Source organism: Artibeus jamaicensis, unplaced genomic scaffold (genome assembly GCF_021234435.1).
Source record: "Artibeus jamaicensis isolate MK-2021 breed Jamaican fruit bat unplaced genomic scaffold, CSHL_Jam_final contig_588, whole genome shotgun sequence".
NCBI lineage: Eukaryota > Metazoa > Chordata > Mammalia > Chiroptera > Phyllostomidae > Artibeus > Artibeus jamaicensis.
In genome coordinates, this window is record NW_026521895.1 from 8,786,976 (window position 1) to 8,803,578 (window position 16,603).

General features: G+C 41.7%; 1 protein-coding gene across 1 annotated transcript; it reads left to right on the forward strand.

Moving 5' to 3' along the window:
* The first annotated feature begins 9,812 nt into the window (after positions 1 to 9,812).
* Positions 9,813 to 13,641, forward strand: LOC119037316 (cathepsin G-like). Its single transcript, XM_037129479.2, has 5 exons — positions 9,813 to 9,945; positions 11,801 to 11,948; positions 12,389 to 12,524; positions 12,690 to 12,944; positions 13,347 to 13,641. The coding sequence occupies exons 1-5, from the start codon at positions 9,891 to 9,893 to the stop codon at positions 13,572 to 13,574; spliced, it is 822 nt and encodes a 273-aa protein (XP_036985374.1). The 5' UTR covers positions 9,813 to 9,890; the 3' UTR covers positions 13,575 to 13,641.
* Positions 13,642 to 16,603: the final 2,962 nt, after the last annotated feature.

Here is a 16,603-nt window from a genome sequence, read left to right on the forward strand (position 1 = left end):
ATTGCTACCCCAGCTATTTTTTCTTGTCCATTTGCTTGGAAAATTTGTTTCCATCCTTTCACTTTTAGTCTGTGATGGTCTTTTGTCCTGAGGTGGGTCTCTTGTAGGCAGCATATGTGTGGGTCATGCTTTCCTATCCATGCAGCTATTCTGTGTCTTTTGATTGGAGCATTTAATCCATTTACATTTAAGGTTATTATTGATAGGTACTTATTCATTGCCATTTTTGTACCTGTGTTCCTCTCTGTCTGTCTCTTTTCCTTCCTTTTCTTAAAGCAAACCTTTTAGTATTTCTTGTAGAGCTGGCTTGGTGGCAGCAAATTCTTTTAGACTTCTTTTGTCTTGGAAGCTCTTTATTTGGCCTTCTATCTTGATTGAGAGCCTTGCTGGGTAAAGTAGCCTTGGTTGTAGGCCTCTGGTTCTCATTACTTGGAATATTTCTTGCCATTCTCTTCTTGCTTGGAGTGTTTCCCTTGAGAAGTCAGTAGCTAACCTTATTGGGGCTCCCTTGTGTATTATTTCTTTTTTCTCCCTTGCTGCCTTTAAGATTCTCTCTTTGTCTTGGAATTTTGCCATTTTGATGATGATGTGTCTTGAAGAGGGCCTCCTTGGGTTCCTCTTGATTGGGACTGTGATTCTTGAATCCATGTGATTTTTTTCTCTCATCAAATTAGGGAAATTTTCTCCTATTACTCTTTCAAATATGTTTTCTATCTCTTGTTCTTCTTCTCCTCCTTCTGGTATCCCTATTATTCAGATATTATTATGTTTCATATTGGCTTGTATTTCTCTTAATCCCTCTTCATTCTTTCTAAGTTTCTTTTCATTTTCCTGCTCTTTCTGTGAGATGCTTTCTACTTTGTCCTCTAGCTCACTAATCCAATCCTCCGCCTCATCTATCCTACTTTTGAAACTTTCTACTGTGTTCTTCAATTCAGAAATTGTATTCTTCATTTCCTCTTGTCCCTTGCTGATAGTTTCTATTTCCTTTTTCATGTTGAGATAGTTTGCGGTGAGATCATTGTAGCTCCCCTGTAGTTTCTGGTAGCTCATTGTGAGCTCTTTGAACTTTGTGATAAGCAGTGCTTTGAATTCACTATCTGATAGTTGATTAGCCTCTATTTCATCTAACATTCTTTCTGAAAATTCTGCTTTTTCTTTCATTTGGGGATTATTTCTTTATCTTCCCATTGTTTGTGAGACTCTTCTTGTTAGCCTTAGCTTCTAAAATTGATCTATTCTGACTCCTGGGTTTATGTTGTGAATCTCTGTGGTATAATACCTGTGAGTTTCAGTGGTGCAGACTCCTTCAGGTATCTTGATGTTCTCCATTTCCACCTACTCCTTTTATCGTGTATGTGTAATCAGTTGTAGGAGGAGGCAAAATGGTTTATGACCGCAGACCAGTTTTTTATGATATTTACAGTCACAGCTGGTAGAGAGGAGATAGGGGATCTCTAAGCTATATATGGTGTTACCCGTATTCTTCAGATCAACCTGCCACTTTTACGAGAGGATGGACAAAAGATAAGCCTCTTGTTGGGGAGGGAAGGCTTGTTAGTTGGAACTAGAAAGCAGTGAGGTTTCAGATGGTCAGATTTTGAGGTAAGGTGAGTGTAAGGAACAGTAAATAGGTGTAGTGTGTGAGCAAATAGAGTTAATCACTACAGTGATAGAATTCAGGGACCTGTACAATGGGCTAAGATCCGTGAGATGTGTTGTGGAGTATTTACTGTTGTATAGATCAGCTATCATTTACACTAATATTAGAGCAGCCCTCATATAACAAACTCTATGTGATCTGTCTGAGTAGGGGGTATAAAGCTTTAGGTAGTGTGCTAACCGAAAACAAGTGGAGTGGAGTTTAGAGGATTAGCAAAGCAGTGTGGAGGAAAGGACAGGGGGAGCCTGTCTAATAATACAATATACTACTCAAGACTGAGAAGCCTATACAGAAAGAGAAGAAATACAGAGATATTATTAAAATATAAAAGAAGTGGGAATAATGAAAAAAATATGCTACACCTTGTGGCTTCTCTGCTATAGGAGGGTGGAATTTGTCTCTCTGTCTCTACTGTTGAGATGCCCCCACTTTGGGTCCCATTCTGGTCCTTTCACAGTTCCTAGTTGTTTGTGTCTCTTGTGGATAAAAGGAAACGAAGCAACAAACCAACAATCAAATAAAAAGGCAGGAGAAGGGAGGCAAAAGTGATGAGTTTAAGAGGAAAGGAAGAAGGACTAAAACAGGAAAAAAGAAAGGAGAGAAATAAAGTATATAAAGATAAAGCAGTGATAAAATTGAAAATATATAGGATTACTAAACAAACGCACAAAAAAGTTACTAAAAAAGGGGGGGACCCAAAAAACAAACAAACAAAAAACAAAAACAATAATATCAACAACAGAGAAACCCTTCCCTTGTTGGTTTCAAACTGTCCAGACTGGTTTTTCTGGTTGCAGCAGAATCTCTCTGCCTGCTGGGATGTCAGCGCGCAAGTGCATCCACCAGCCAGGCTACCAGATTGGGGTGTGGGGGCCCACACACTCTCCAAGCTGCTTGGGACCCATGGGTTCTGGTAGTTTCCTTCTCAGTCCTGTGGCGGGACTCAACCACTTCTATGCCTGTGCATACCGGCCAGTTGAAACCGGCAGGGCACTTCCCAGTCCTGTGTGGGGGACTCAGAGGCTTCTGTGCCTATGTGCACCCGCCAAGCTATCTGGGATCCAAGAAACCAGCAAGGTGCCTCCCAGCCCTATGGTGGTGACCCCGAAGTCTCCGCGCCCACCCACGTCCACCAGGCAGTCTGGGACCATGAAACCGGCAGGATGCTTCCTGGTCCTGTGGCGAGTTCCCCAATGCCTCTGCTTTTCCCCTGGCTTGCTGCAAGGCCAGGTGGGAAGCAAGCCAAGCTGTCCTGGCAGGAGAACACCTCAGTCCACTTAAAAAAAAAAAAAGCCCAAAACTCTCCAGACAGCCTGCCTCTCAGTCCATCCCAGATCCCAGCTAGACCCATGAGGCCAGTGTGTCTCTCAGTTCTCCCAGGCTTGCGACCACAGAGTCTGCAGTTGAACCGGGCCCTGTGTCTTTGTAACCCTTCCTGATAATGCAAGCAGGCAAGCAGACAGGTCTCTGCCCGGTGTTGTCCAGTTTTGCTTATACGGGAAGCGGGGGAGCTGCTGGCCTGCACTGGTGGCCACTGGGGCCGCTGAGTGCCCAGGCTCCCGTGGTAGACGCCTCTGGTGTTGGTCTCAGACCAATGGCTCTGGTCCCTGGCCGTGGAAGCAGCACCAGGGCCACCTGGCCGGGGGCGTAGGCCCCTGCCGCCGCTTTGTCTTTACTCCAGTCCCCAAGACCCCACTGACCTTCTGCTTTCTGGTGTTTCAGCCTCCGTCACAATCTCTGTTCTTTTAATTTCACAAATGCTGGATAACCGATGGATTAGTGCACTGCTTCTCTATAGATCTGCCAGGATTTTCACCCATGAGTACAGGAGTTAGAATCTGCTCCGTCCTACTCCACCAACATCTTTCTATCTTCTTTCCATTGATTGATTTGGCTTGCATCAATATTCAAGTGAGAGTGGCCTATAACATTTCTTTCCCATATTGTCTTCATGGGGTTTGACATTGAGGTTTTGCTAGTCTCATAAAGGATATGGGTAGCATCTACTCCCCAGAAGAAATTCTATAGCATTCTTTGAATATTTTGTAGGGATTTCCAGTGAAGTCACATGACCCTCTGGCTGTCCTTCATGAAATATTTTTTGATAGTTGAATCAATTCATTTCATGTTAACAGGAAAATCCAAACTTCTTGAGTGTGTTTCATCAGTTATGTTTTCTAGACAGTTGCCAGTTTCATATCTGTTTTCAAAATTATTGGCTTCCGAATGCTAATAAGATAGCATGAATGAAATTTATATATAATAATATATATATATGTATCTCCCAAATACAATTTTTTCAATTGTTACAAATATCTTCACCCACTCTGTGGCTTTAATTTTCACTATCTTAATAGTGTCTGATAATCAGAATTTCTGAAGTTTTTATGTAAATCAATCTATCCATTTTTCTTTATAATTATCAATGGTTAGTGTTTTCTATGTCTTCTTTACAAAAATTTTCCTCTCTTATGTTTATGAAGAAATTCTGCTATCTAGTAAATTTTATTTTTACCTTTAACATAATTCATTCAAGGTACAGTGTTAAATAGTCAGGCTTTGTCTTTGTACATGACCAACACATTTTGCTATAAGTCATTTCCTTCACTTTTGAAATCACTTTTTATTTCCATTATAATTTTGACTTTGACTCATGATTTGTCGATTTCTCTTTTCATGATCAATAATTTTATTTAAAGGAGAATTTCATGGGATTGTACTAATCATATTATCGTGTCAAATATGTTATATAGAATATAAAATTATTCTACTTTTACATATATTCGCAATTAAATACTTTTTCTTATAATTTCTTATACCATTACAGGAATTTTAGTATGGTTTTACAGTATTAACTGTGAAGTACTAAATCTCAGAGGAGTACAATGAAAAAAATTATGTAGAAGTTTACTAGACACTATATATATATATTTATGGTGATAAGTTAATTTAGCAACTTTTGCTTTCATTCTATTACTTACATGTCATATCAGTGAGAACTGAGAAATGTCTTCTTCACATGTTCCAACTACACTTTATTTTTCTATTTTTTTTAATCCTCACCCAAGGATACATTTATTGTTTTTATAGAGAGAGGAAGGAAGACAGAGAGAAACATCAATGTGTGAGAGAAACAACTATTTGAGAGAGAAACACCTATTGGTTACTTCCCACACGTACTCCAACCAGGAATACAACCCGCAACCTTGGTATTTGCCCTGACCAGAATAGAACCCACAACCGAGCTACCTGGTTAGGGCTATATCTTTAATTTTAAAAATAGAGGAGAGCAGACTGGGTCTTTCCCTCTACTGCAGCCTTAGCCAGCCTTTGTAAGAAAATTGAAGAGCATGATCCAGAGTTTGTGTGCCATTGCAGTGGGTGGAACCAAAGTTTAAAGATAGGTGAAGATCAGATACTAATCTCACACTTCTGTTGGTGATGATCATTACAAACAAATGAAGAATTCAGAAATCAACCATAAACTCAAGATGAGCTGCAAACACAGGAACAAACATTTAAAAACTTTGGAACAATTCCAGTGACATCAAACCAATCTGCATGGACTTGCTGGTGGCTCATAAATCCAGGACCTCCTCCACCACATTGACAGACAGGTAGAAGACCATCCCTACCACCACCACTTCCACCCACAGGAGTTGCTCTTACTCTGCTCTTATTCTCAGTCTGCATTTCTAGTTTAAATTCACTGTGGCCCACAACAAATGATGTATAGGTTTAATCCTTTGAACACTTTCTAAGACCTAATCTATGGACAATATTTTGTGAATCTTCTACATGTGCTTGTAAAGTATATAATCTCCCTTTGTGGGGCAAGCTGTCCTATCATATTCTCATCCTCTATTGATTAATTCTGTATCATTACTCATTCATTTATAACCTATGTCTAAAACTCTTCCCAAATGACCATGAAGTTGTTTCTTCCTGGATACCTTTCACTCATTGTTGCTACTGAGAATTCAGCCTTTAATCACCACTTAGTAGAAAACCATCTTTTTTTCCTCTAGTGATCTCTCTTAAGATTTCTGCCAATTCTTTGTATTATTCTACTTGAATTTTGTTTATCTTTTCAACCCCCTAATTGGATGTTCTTCATCACTTTTGAAAAGAAACATCTCAGCCAATATCTCATTATCATTTTTCCTAGTCTGTCTTTCTTCTTCCTGCACTCTAATTATAAGTATGTTCCACCTTCTAATTGTATTATTTTCTACCTTTTTATCTTTATGCTTCTCTGTGCTATATTCTTGAAACATTTTTTGAGTTATTACACATTACAAATTTTCTTTTGAGCTTTGTTTAAGCTGTCATTAACTTTATCCACTGAGACTTTAATTTTGCTTATTTCAACTTTCACTTTTAGAAGTTGTATTTAGTTCTTTTTCAAATGGTATGTCTGTATTCATTTTTAAAGTACATTTTATTAATATATTTTATTAATTTTGCTCTTACAATTGTTCCAATTTTTCTCCCTTTGTCCCACTCTTCCCAGTAACTCATATTCCCTCCAGTAATTGTCTCCTTAGATCATGTCCATGGGTCATGCATATAAATTATTTGGCTTCTCCATCTCCTATACTATTTTTAACATCTCCCTGTTTATTTTGTACCTACCAATTCATGCTCCTTAACCCTGCACCACTACCCTTATTCTCCCCCTTCCCCTTGCAAATGATAACCCTCCATATGATCTCCAAATCTATTATTCTAATCCTCTCTAGTTGTTTGCTTAGTTTGTTTTTGTTTTTTACAAAACAAAATTATGATGTGTCTTGGTTAGGACCTCTTTCAGCCCAACGTGTTTGGGACTTTCTGTGCTTCCTGGATTTGTATATCTATTTCCTTCACCAAATTAGGGGATTTTACCTTCATTACTTTTTTGAATAGTTTTTTATTTTATTTTATTTTATTTTCACTTAATTAACTTGTTTAATTTATTTGAAAATAAATTAAAACTACCTCTTCTTCTGGCATTTCTTTGGCTCAGATGTCAGCCCTTTTGGATATGTCCTAAAGTCTTTTTAAAGTCACTTTTTTTAATTCTTGTTTTACCATTTTGTTCTAGTTAAATGTTTATTTCTTCCTTGTATTCCAAATCATTGATTTGAATCCTGGCTTCCTTCCCCTTCATGTTTGGTTTCCTGTGGGTTTTTCTTTATTTCCCTTAGTAGAACCCTCATTTCTTCCTCTTTCATTTGCTATATTCTATGAGGTCTTTAAGCATTCTGACCACCAGTGTTTTGAACTCTTTGTTCAAAAAGAGTTGGCTATCTCCACATGGCTTAGTTCTTTTTCTGCGGTTCTGTTATTTCCTTCTTTTGGGCCATATTTGTTTGTCACCTCATTTTGGCAGCCCTCGTGTGTCTTTGGTACTAGGTAGAGCCTCTTTAATTATGTTTTACTGCACCTGTTAAGTCCTAGGGGCACAGCCTTGGGTATTGCCAGGGTGGGGCAACTGTGGCTCCATGTGTGTGGCATGGGTCAAAAAGGGGACAATGTCACTGCTGGCTGACTTCTTGGGATTGCCTCTCCCTTCTTCTTTTCCAATCACTTCACCCACTTCCTGTGTGTAACAGACAGCCCTTCAGCTGCTGTCCTGTTGTTTCCCATGGTGGGGGTGGGGGGTGCATACTTTCCAGGCCCTCCAGCAGTGTCTTCCATCACCCGAATATCCACTGGGTTTACAGACAGAAGTTATGAGGTATTCTTTTTCCCAGCGCTGGAGCCCTGGGTTTTGCATTTAGCCTGGGACTAGGATCACTCACTCACAAGGTGTCTCCCTGATTTTTATCTACCACACATGAATGTGAGGCTGCCCATTCTGCCAGCCACCATCACCTGGCCTCAGTCACCTCAAACCTAATCTCTCTCCAGCTCACCTCCGCCACACCAAGTCCTCTCCATCTCCACTCCCCATCTCAGCCCCTCCCACCCATCTGGATGAACATAGCTTCTTAAAATTCTTGGTTGTTGGACTTCTGTACAGTTTTAGGTGTTTCGCAGGGTGTTTTTCTGGCAATTCTGGGTGTTGCTCATGTTTAAGTTAGTTGTGTTCTTTTTCATGGCTGTGCAATGAGGTGAGGCATGACTAGTTACACCTCTATCTTGACCAGAAACATGGTATGACTCTTTTTAAAACTTCGTGTTCCCTGTAGCTCTGTTAAAGATTATTTTTACATTGACATACTTGTTTTGTAATCTGTGTAGGATTATTCCTATATTATCCAATGCTTTCTTGGTCATGGTGTTTTATTTCTTTGTTTGCTTGTTAATCTTGTTTATATTTGAAAACATACTGTCATTATAAATGAAAAAATAATTTTAGCTCTGATTCAAATCTGGTATTAAGTCTATATCCTCTGGCTTTGCATTAGAATCTGCCAGCTACTTTGGGACACATCCACAATCATGATAATGCAACTTTAAGGTCTGAGATTCCATGAGAAGTTCAACTAATTCTGATCTTTCATGAATTACTTGCAATGACTAGCCCCTTGCTCTTCTTTCTTCCTTTGAGGGTGCAGAATTGTCAGGTCTTGGCTTCCTGTGGGGAGGGGCTCTGATTGGACCTTGTGTGAATTTGGTTTGGTTTTCTCCTCTCCTCACTTTATAAGGTCATCAGACCACAGTCTCAAATTCTGTGGGTTCAGCAATGCCCTCAGAGAAACCACTGCCTAACTGGACTCCCATTATGCTTTCAGTTTTGGCCTGATAATTACTCTTGTATTGGCAGTACTTTTAGTCATTGAAGGTTTAAGACATTTAAACAGTTTTGTTTTCTGTTGTTTTTAGTGGGAAGGCTGGCATGCAATCCTAGGTCATTGTTAGGAAAATCACCTCCCCACATCACTATTCTAACCACTGGATGCATAGACTTTACTCCCTTTTTTCACATGTGCAGGCTGTTCCTTATCCTTCTGTTTTTAAACTAAAGTTTTTAAAGCAAAATTAAATGTTAAAACAAATTAAAATTGCACAAATAAGACACCAGTTAGTCTATTACACTATTTTCTCTTTCTTCTCTTTTTTTCTGCATATTGCTTTTCAGATGTATAAAAAATTTCATGAGGTTGCAGTCACAGAGCATATATTAGAGGGAGGATTAAATTTCTTACAGTTTTAAAAATAAGTGAAAATGTGTACATATTTAAATATAAGGAGAGGATATATAACTTTCATAAAATTTTCAAGTGGGCCTATTAGGAACCTTAAAAGTTTAAGAATGGTATTACTTTTCAATTCTGATATAGGTTTTGAAAAAATCATGCTGGCTTATAATGTTTTTCTGAGCACACACAAATGTTCTAAAGTTTTAAGTGTGTCTCACAATCCACTGTGTCATTCTGCAGTATACTTCCTGTTCTCACTCTATAATTAATGAGTAGTTCCAGTTCCCTCCACCCTGAAGGGAGAAGGGGGATTTGCTTGATAGGTCTTAAAAATCCCAGATGAAATAGGAGCTTACATGTTTTGCAGGCAGGCTATGACAGCTCTCAACAAAATCAACTCACAATGCTGTTTCTGTACACAGGAACCTTCTGAGACACAGAGGCCTTCATCTTGAGTAGGAAGCAAACAAATACAAGTATTCAACAGTGTCATAACTTTTAGTGAGACCTTCTCTGGGCTCAAGTGACCTGACAAAGTTACCCTCAGTGGCACAATCTTTATCTTCCATTTACTTCTCTGTCAGTGCCTTTCACTCATTCGGGAGTGAGAGCTACTCAATCTACCTCACCACCTTCCAGAAAGTGGTGGGAGCAGCCAGGGTTTTGGCAGGTAGCCAGGGCCCAAATGCTGAGGACAGGCAGGCTTCAATCCCAGAGCAATAGAAAATGGAAGCTCTGGGTAGCTAGCAGTGTTTAAGCCTTGTTGAGACATTGTTCAATAGGGTGGGTTTGAGCTTCTGGAACACCAGGCCCAAATCTCCTCTCCTTGTGCCCTAGTTCCATTACCCCTGAAGCACTGCCTCAGCAACTGTGGGAGACACATTGGTGGCTTGGATCACCTCTTTTCCCCCAAGCCACTGACAGCTAGCTGGTAGGCCAGCCTCCAGGCCAGCTGTCATTGAAACCTACCACACCCCCTGAGGAATGGAACTGTGAACCAGCTAGTACCCACCCCACCCTTCCTTCCTCTCTGGGAAGGCTAAAAGTCTGGCAGGAGAAAGTACCAGCAGCAACTGTTCAGCAGCCTTCTCTGGAAGATGCAGCTCCTCCTCATCCTGGTGGCCTTTCTCCTACCCCCTGGGGCTGAAGCAGGTGAGTGACCATCCAAACCCTCATAGGCCCATGCCCATCCCTTAGACTGTGGACCCAGACTGCCTAGTCACTTTCTCTCTTTTTTTTCAATATATTTTATTGATTGTGCTATCACTGTTTTCTCATTTTACCCCCTTCACTCCCCTCTGCCCTGCATACCCCCGCCACCAACATTCCCCCCTTTAGTTCATGTTCATGGGTCATACATATAAGTTCTTTGGTTTCTAAATTTTCTATAGTATTGTTAACCTCCCCCTTTCTATTTTCTATCTGCCATCTTTGCTATTTATTCTCTGTACCTTTTCCCCCTCTGTACCCCTCCCACTCCCCTGTTGATAACCCTCCATGTGATCTCTATTTCTGTGGTTCTGTTCCTGTTCTAGTTGTTTTCTTAGTTTGTTTTTGTTTTTGCTTTAGGTCTGGTTGTTAATGATTGTGAGTTTGCTGTCATTTTACTGTACATATTTTTAATCTTCTGTTTCTTAGATAAATATCTTTAACATTTCATATAGTAAGAGCTTGATGATGATGAACTCCTTTAACTTGACCTTTTATCTGCCCTTCTATTCTAAACGATAGGTTGGCTGGATAGAGTAGTCTTAGATGTTGGTCCCTGTCTTTCATGACTTGGAATACTTTCCAGCCCCTTCTTGCCTGTAAGGTCTCTTTTGAGAAATCAGCTGACAATCTTATGGGAACTTCTTTGTATTTAACTGCCTCCTTTTCTCTTGCTGCTTCTAGAATTCTCTCCTTAATTTTAATCTTGGGCCATGTAATTATGATGTGCCTTGGTATGTTCCTCATTGTGTACAATTTATTTGGGACTCTCTGAGCTTCCTGGACTTCCTGGAAGTCTATTTCCTTTGCCAGATGGGGAAGTTCCACTTCATTATTTGTTCAAATAAACTTTCCACTTGTTGCTCTTCCTCTTCTCATTCTGGCACCCCCATACTTCAGATGTTGGAATGTTTAAAGACGTCTTGGTGGCTCCTAAGCCTCCCCTCATATTTGTGAATTCTTGTTTCTTCATTCTGTTCTTGTTCAATGATTCTTCCTTCTGGTTCACTCCATTGATTTGAGTCCCAGTTTCCTTCCCATCACTATTGGTTCCCTGTACATTTTCCTTTATTTCACTTGGCATGCCCTCCATTTTGGCCAAAAGTGCATAGTTACTTTCTAACTCTGTGTAGTTGGGCATATAATTTGAATTCACAGTACTCGGATTCATCATCATCTATAAATAGGAATAACGGCAATGCCTACCTCATACAGTTGCTATGACAGTTAGTGTACATGAAACTCTTGGAATTGCCCCTGGCATGCAGCATGTGCTCCCTAACTCTGCTCTTCATTTTCCCTCTGCAGCCCATGTATTAAAACCTAGGAGACAAGGATATAGCAATAACAGCCCCGTCAGCTCATATCTAGATTCTTTAAAAAGTCCATGCTGCTCATGAGCTGGTCATGAGCTGGAAAAATAGAAATCGGGAAAACTCCTTGGATAATAAAGTACCAGCAAACTTTAGGTAGAAGCAACTCCAGAAGGCTCTGGATCCCAACAGCACAGATCTCTCCACCCTAGGAGAGAGGCCTAAGAGCTCTTGCCTGCAGCAAGGGTTGTTCTCCTTTGGGGGAGGCAGAGGGAGCTAAGGTCTGGGCTGGGGAACCAGCCTTGTTTCCTACAGGCCACTGGAGTCCTCTCCCATGATGTGGTTCCCTGCAGACCCCAGTTCTCACCACCAAATCCTCCTCTCCCTGCATCATCTCTGTAGCCTCCCCATCTCCCAGCCTTTCTGGAGCCACCAAACTGACACTTCAGTGAGCAGAGTAATAACTGCTGAATACTTCCTTTCAGAGGAGATCATTGGAGGCCGTGAAGCCAGGCCCCACTCCCACCCCTACATGGCGTATCTTCTCATCCAGTCACCAGGGGGAGGAACTGCTTGTGGGGGCTTCCTGGTGCGAGAAGACTTTGTGATGACAGCAGCTCACTGCTTGGGAAGGTGAGGAACCAAGGAGCTCTCAACAGCCAGCAAGGCACATCCAGAAGCATTCATGAGAGCATAAAGCTGAAATTGGGGTTCCAGCAAGCAAGGGGTGAATAGTGACTGGTTATGTCCTAAGGGGCTAGACTGGACACAGCCCACGGTAGGACAGAAGCAGGAGACAAAAAGCATGTATTGGAGCTCCAAATATGAATTTGAGCTACTTATTAATTTACCCTAGTAATTAATTTCTCTTTAGAGTCACAGTGTTCCCCACCAGCCCCAGCCCAAGCTTTTTGAGAAGCAGAGGACACAGCAATCTCTGGCCCAGAGCCCTCCTGTCCCCTCACTTCCCTCAGCTGCTGTCTTGCTGCCCTGGGCTCTCCACCTATTCTGCAGATCTTGGGGACTTTATCTCATGCAGCTTATACCTACCTCTAAACCACCTTCCTTTGCAGCACTATAAGGGTCATCCTGGGGGCGCACAACATCAGTAGGCAGGAAAGGACCCAGCAGCGCATATCCGTGCTCAGAGCTATCCCACACCCTGCCTATAATGACGACAACAACCTGAATGACATCATGTTACTGCAGGTACTTCTGCCTGACCCTCTGGTTCCCCACCTGAGTGGGTTCCCTCCCAGGTCCAGGCTTCACTTTCTCCTTGGTCCATGGAGGAGGAAGCAGGGGCAGAGACCCAGGGGTGGTGTGCTGAGCTCTGCATAGATTTCCCTTGAGTGCCTGTACTCTTTCCGCCAGCTGGAAAATAGAGCCAGGCGGAATCAATTCGTGAGGCCAGTGGCTCTGCCTCAATCCCAGACTGAGCTCAGACCTGGGTCCCAGTGCACTGTGGCAGGCTGGGGCCTGGTGGGCCAGAACAGACCAACAGACACACTCCGGGATGTGCAGCTGAAGGTGCAGAGGGACCAGGTGTGCAGCAATCGATTTAACATCTTCCGTGGCCAAAGCGAGATTTGTGTGGGGGACCAGAGGCAGAGGAAGAACGCCTTTGAGGTAAGGTCACAGGAATCTGCCAATACTACCTGAGACAATGGGCTCTGGAAAGAACTGGGCAGTAGAAACAGACTACATCCCCATGGCCTCAGTCTGGAGCCATGACCAGAGTAACGTGGGGGCTTTTACCCATCAATTCAGTCTGTGAGGCAGGGAGGGGGGTAGGACTGCCTGATACACAACATGCATATGCAGTGTTTTCATGGGAAAGGTAAAGGTACCTTTACCTTAGGTTGAGCTAGGGACAGTACCCACTGCCAGGGTTGAAGTCTAATCAATGAAAGATGCAGGAGCTTGAATTTTGCACCCTCGCCATCCTCCCATTTCACATAGAGGTTCTGACCTTAGGACAAAAAGAATGAGGAGGCCTGGCTTAGTGTCCCTTTCTCTCATCACCCACAGGGGGACTCCGGAGGCCCCCTTGTGTGTAACAGTGTGGCTCAGGGCATTGTCTCCTATGGAAGTAGAGTTGGAACTCCTCCAGCAGTCTTCACTAAGGTTTCCCGCTACCTTCCCTGGATAAATAGAACAATGAGACGCTTTGAAACTGCAGAGAATCAAAAGAGTCATCACACCATCCCACCTATGACAGACTCTTCTCTGGGACAGAGCTGGTTGTCAGAGATTTAATAAATGTCTATGTCTAGAGTGCAAACAACTTATTTCTCATGTTATTAAACATTATTCTGCACAAATAGATCCAAGACTGAGTCTGAGTTCCTCCCAGAATAAGGGGTCCTTTCTTTCCCCAAAACAAATGAACCTCCATAAACCATCCTAGGGGTCAGAATGAGCTACTTCTCTCCTCAAAGACATTCATTCACTATCTCTCCTCCCACATGATTTAGGAGTTAATGGAAAGACATATGTATGCCCAGGGCAACGCTCTCTGCATTCCACCCTGCAAGGGACTGGCCTACCAGATATTAAGGTGTACCCTAAATTCTGTACCACTGGTGTGTGTAGCATAGGCCAACCAAAGGGAAAGAATTGAAACTCTATGTGAGATTCAATTTAATATGTGACAAAGGTGGCATCTCAAATCAATGGGAAATTATGAACCCTTAATACATGGTGTTAAAACAACTAGATAGTTTGTGACAGAAGGAAAGTAAAATTGGACATACTCCTCACACCATAAGACAAAATAACACTCAAATGAATCAGAGATATAAATGCAAAAAATAAGCCTTAGAAGTTAGAAGAAAGAATGAGATCTACGTGCTCAAAAAATAGCTAATGAACACCTATGTTCACAGCAGCACTAGTCCCATGGCCAAGAGATGGAAGAAAACCAAATGTCTGTCAATAGCCAGAGTCCTTCTTCCAAACCCTTATGCCAACCAACCTGCACTGCTCTATAGACTTATGTTCTCATTTTCAGTGAGTAAGGGGTCTGCTCCCTGTTCTCACCTCTAAACTTACAACAAACTCAAACCAAATGTTGACAACAGTAGCATGACATTTACCATAAAGATTAGCCCAGGGCTTTCTACATCAATATTACATTCAAACAAAAGATTACTCAAGTCACACAACTTAAAATCATGATGTAAACACATTCTTTTATGACTGTGTAGAACGAGCTGGGAGGTTCTTCTACACCCATCAAAATGTCAATCTTTCCTCAAAGTGTGACATTTACCATCTGAAACCTGCAGTTCCCCAACTCTAAATGGAATTATCAGTGAACACATATCAAATCTAACTGGCTACATACAGAGATGCTTTGGTAAGTTAGACCATTATTTTATGGGAATTTTTAATCAGAAAGTCATTTGCCTAATATTCAGTGTAAGCCATTTATTAACAAAATTTTAATCAACAATGCATTTTGGACAAAACTCTGTCATTCTCTCTACATTTGTTACCACCAAACCAACCATAGGAATGCTATTGTTTGCATTTTCTGGGGGATAGCAATCTCATTATTAATAGCTCACATCAGCAGATGTGGGAAGAATACTTGATGGTGGGACTGGGGAAGAGAGCAGGTTGAAGAGTCTCCATCCAACCCTTATTCTCTGTGACATGTACTGAGATAGTCTCAGAGCACCACACAGTATCAGAACTTAGTTTCCAGAAAACACCTGGAACAGACCTATTTCAGTTCTAAGTCCTTCCCTGACACTCAGCACTTCCAAGGCAGCTCTCTGGCTCCAGCTCCCCAATCAGAAAGGTTTCTAAAGACCTGACAATGTGCACCTCTAGAAGATATGACCATTCGAGAGCCAGCCTCACCTCCTCCCACTGCCTGTCCCAATTCAGTCTCTGCCCCAGACCACCATGAGGAAGCCAAGGTTCCTCCTCATTTTTCCTGAATGTGTTCATATGGGACAGAGAGGCCTGGGCTTTCTTCCTCTGCCTTTTCAACAAAACTCACTGTCCTGAGAAGAATGGTAGATGCAATAGAAATATAATAAGCACTGGAGATGGTTGCAAAACAATGGGAATGTATTTACTAATGCCACTCAACTGTCACCAAGAAAACTTACATATTTATATTAATAGGTAAATTTTATATTATGTATATCTTACCCCATTTAAGAAGTAATTTTTTAAACACATCATAACACAAAAGGAACAAATCTCTAATGATAGTACATTGTATCTGAACAAGTGGACGGCAACCTCCTCTGCTCTTGTCCGGCACTGTTGAAGCTACCTTTCCCTTCTAAGCACTCAGGTTTCTGCATCAAGGAAAAAAGGCACCACATCTGGCTAATGGCACAGGACCCAGAAGTGGATCCATCCAAGCATCTCCCCCCTGTGAAAATGGCACTAAAAGCAATAAAACATTATAAATTAATTAATAATAACCTCACAAGAACAGCCAGGCTTCTCTATAACACAATGTCTAAGCTGAGGCACAAATGCCTTCTGGCCTCAGTCAGAGAAGCAGAGCCGTCTTCAGCCACGTTTGGGGTCAGGTGAGATGGGGCAACAGGGGAAGGAGAGCAAAGAGAAGCAACTGCCTGCCAACATTATCTAGATTAGTGGGAACTCTGGGAGAATGGGGTCCTGATCCATGTGGGGATGGAAGTGGGCCAAAGAAGCATCCAAATGGCTCTGAGAAAATGATCTATCAGAAAAATGTGACAACACAGCAAAGCGTACAACAAATTAGCTCTGGAAATTGTGAGACCTCTCGAGGTTCTATGTGACAATCCTGTCACTCAAATAAACACTTGTTTTGGGCCAAAGTTATATTCCCTCATCTTTGGTTATCTATGTTTCCATAACTCCTCAAATATTATTTAATAAGTACCTAATAACCCAATGTGTTAACACACATTTATTTATTAAATCACTACAACATTGCAGAACACACTTGTGGTTTCCAAACTGAAGGTGGAGAGGGATTGTTAATCATCAAAGGTAAGCGGGCAACGCCAGCCCCAGTCAGGAACTGTCACACCTGGGGTAAAGAATGAAAATGAGGCCACACTTGACCTGCTCCACCTTCTGGGAAAGGACTGCCCAACAGGTGGAGAAGCAGAAAGAGCATTACGTCCTGCAGAAAATACAATTCCAGAAGTCTTCTTGCATCCATGTTAAATCATAAAAGAACAGAGAGAAGTCCTCTACACTCTCAGGCTGATGACTTGTATTCTAACTAGAATCAGGCTTTGAAACTTTGCCCTCCAAAAGTTGACAGC

Excerpts from the sequence above, each read along its gene's own strand:
- LOC119037316 (XM_037129479.2), top strand. The coding sequence starts at position 9,891 with ATGCAGCTCCTCCTCATCCTGGTGGCCTTTCTCCTACCCCCTGGGGCT. Across the intron at positions 9,946-11,800 it reads ACCCCCTGGGGCTGAAGCAG|AGGAGATCATTGGAGGCCGT; the intron begins GTGAGTGACCAT and ends ACTTCCTTTCAG. Across the intron at positions 11,949-12,388 it reads GCAGCTCACTGCTTGGGAAG|CACTATAAGGGTCATCCTGG; the intron begins GTGAGGAACCAA and ends CTTCCTTTGCAG.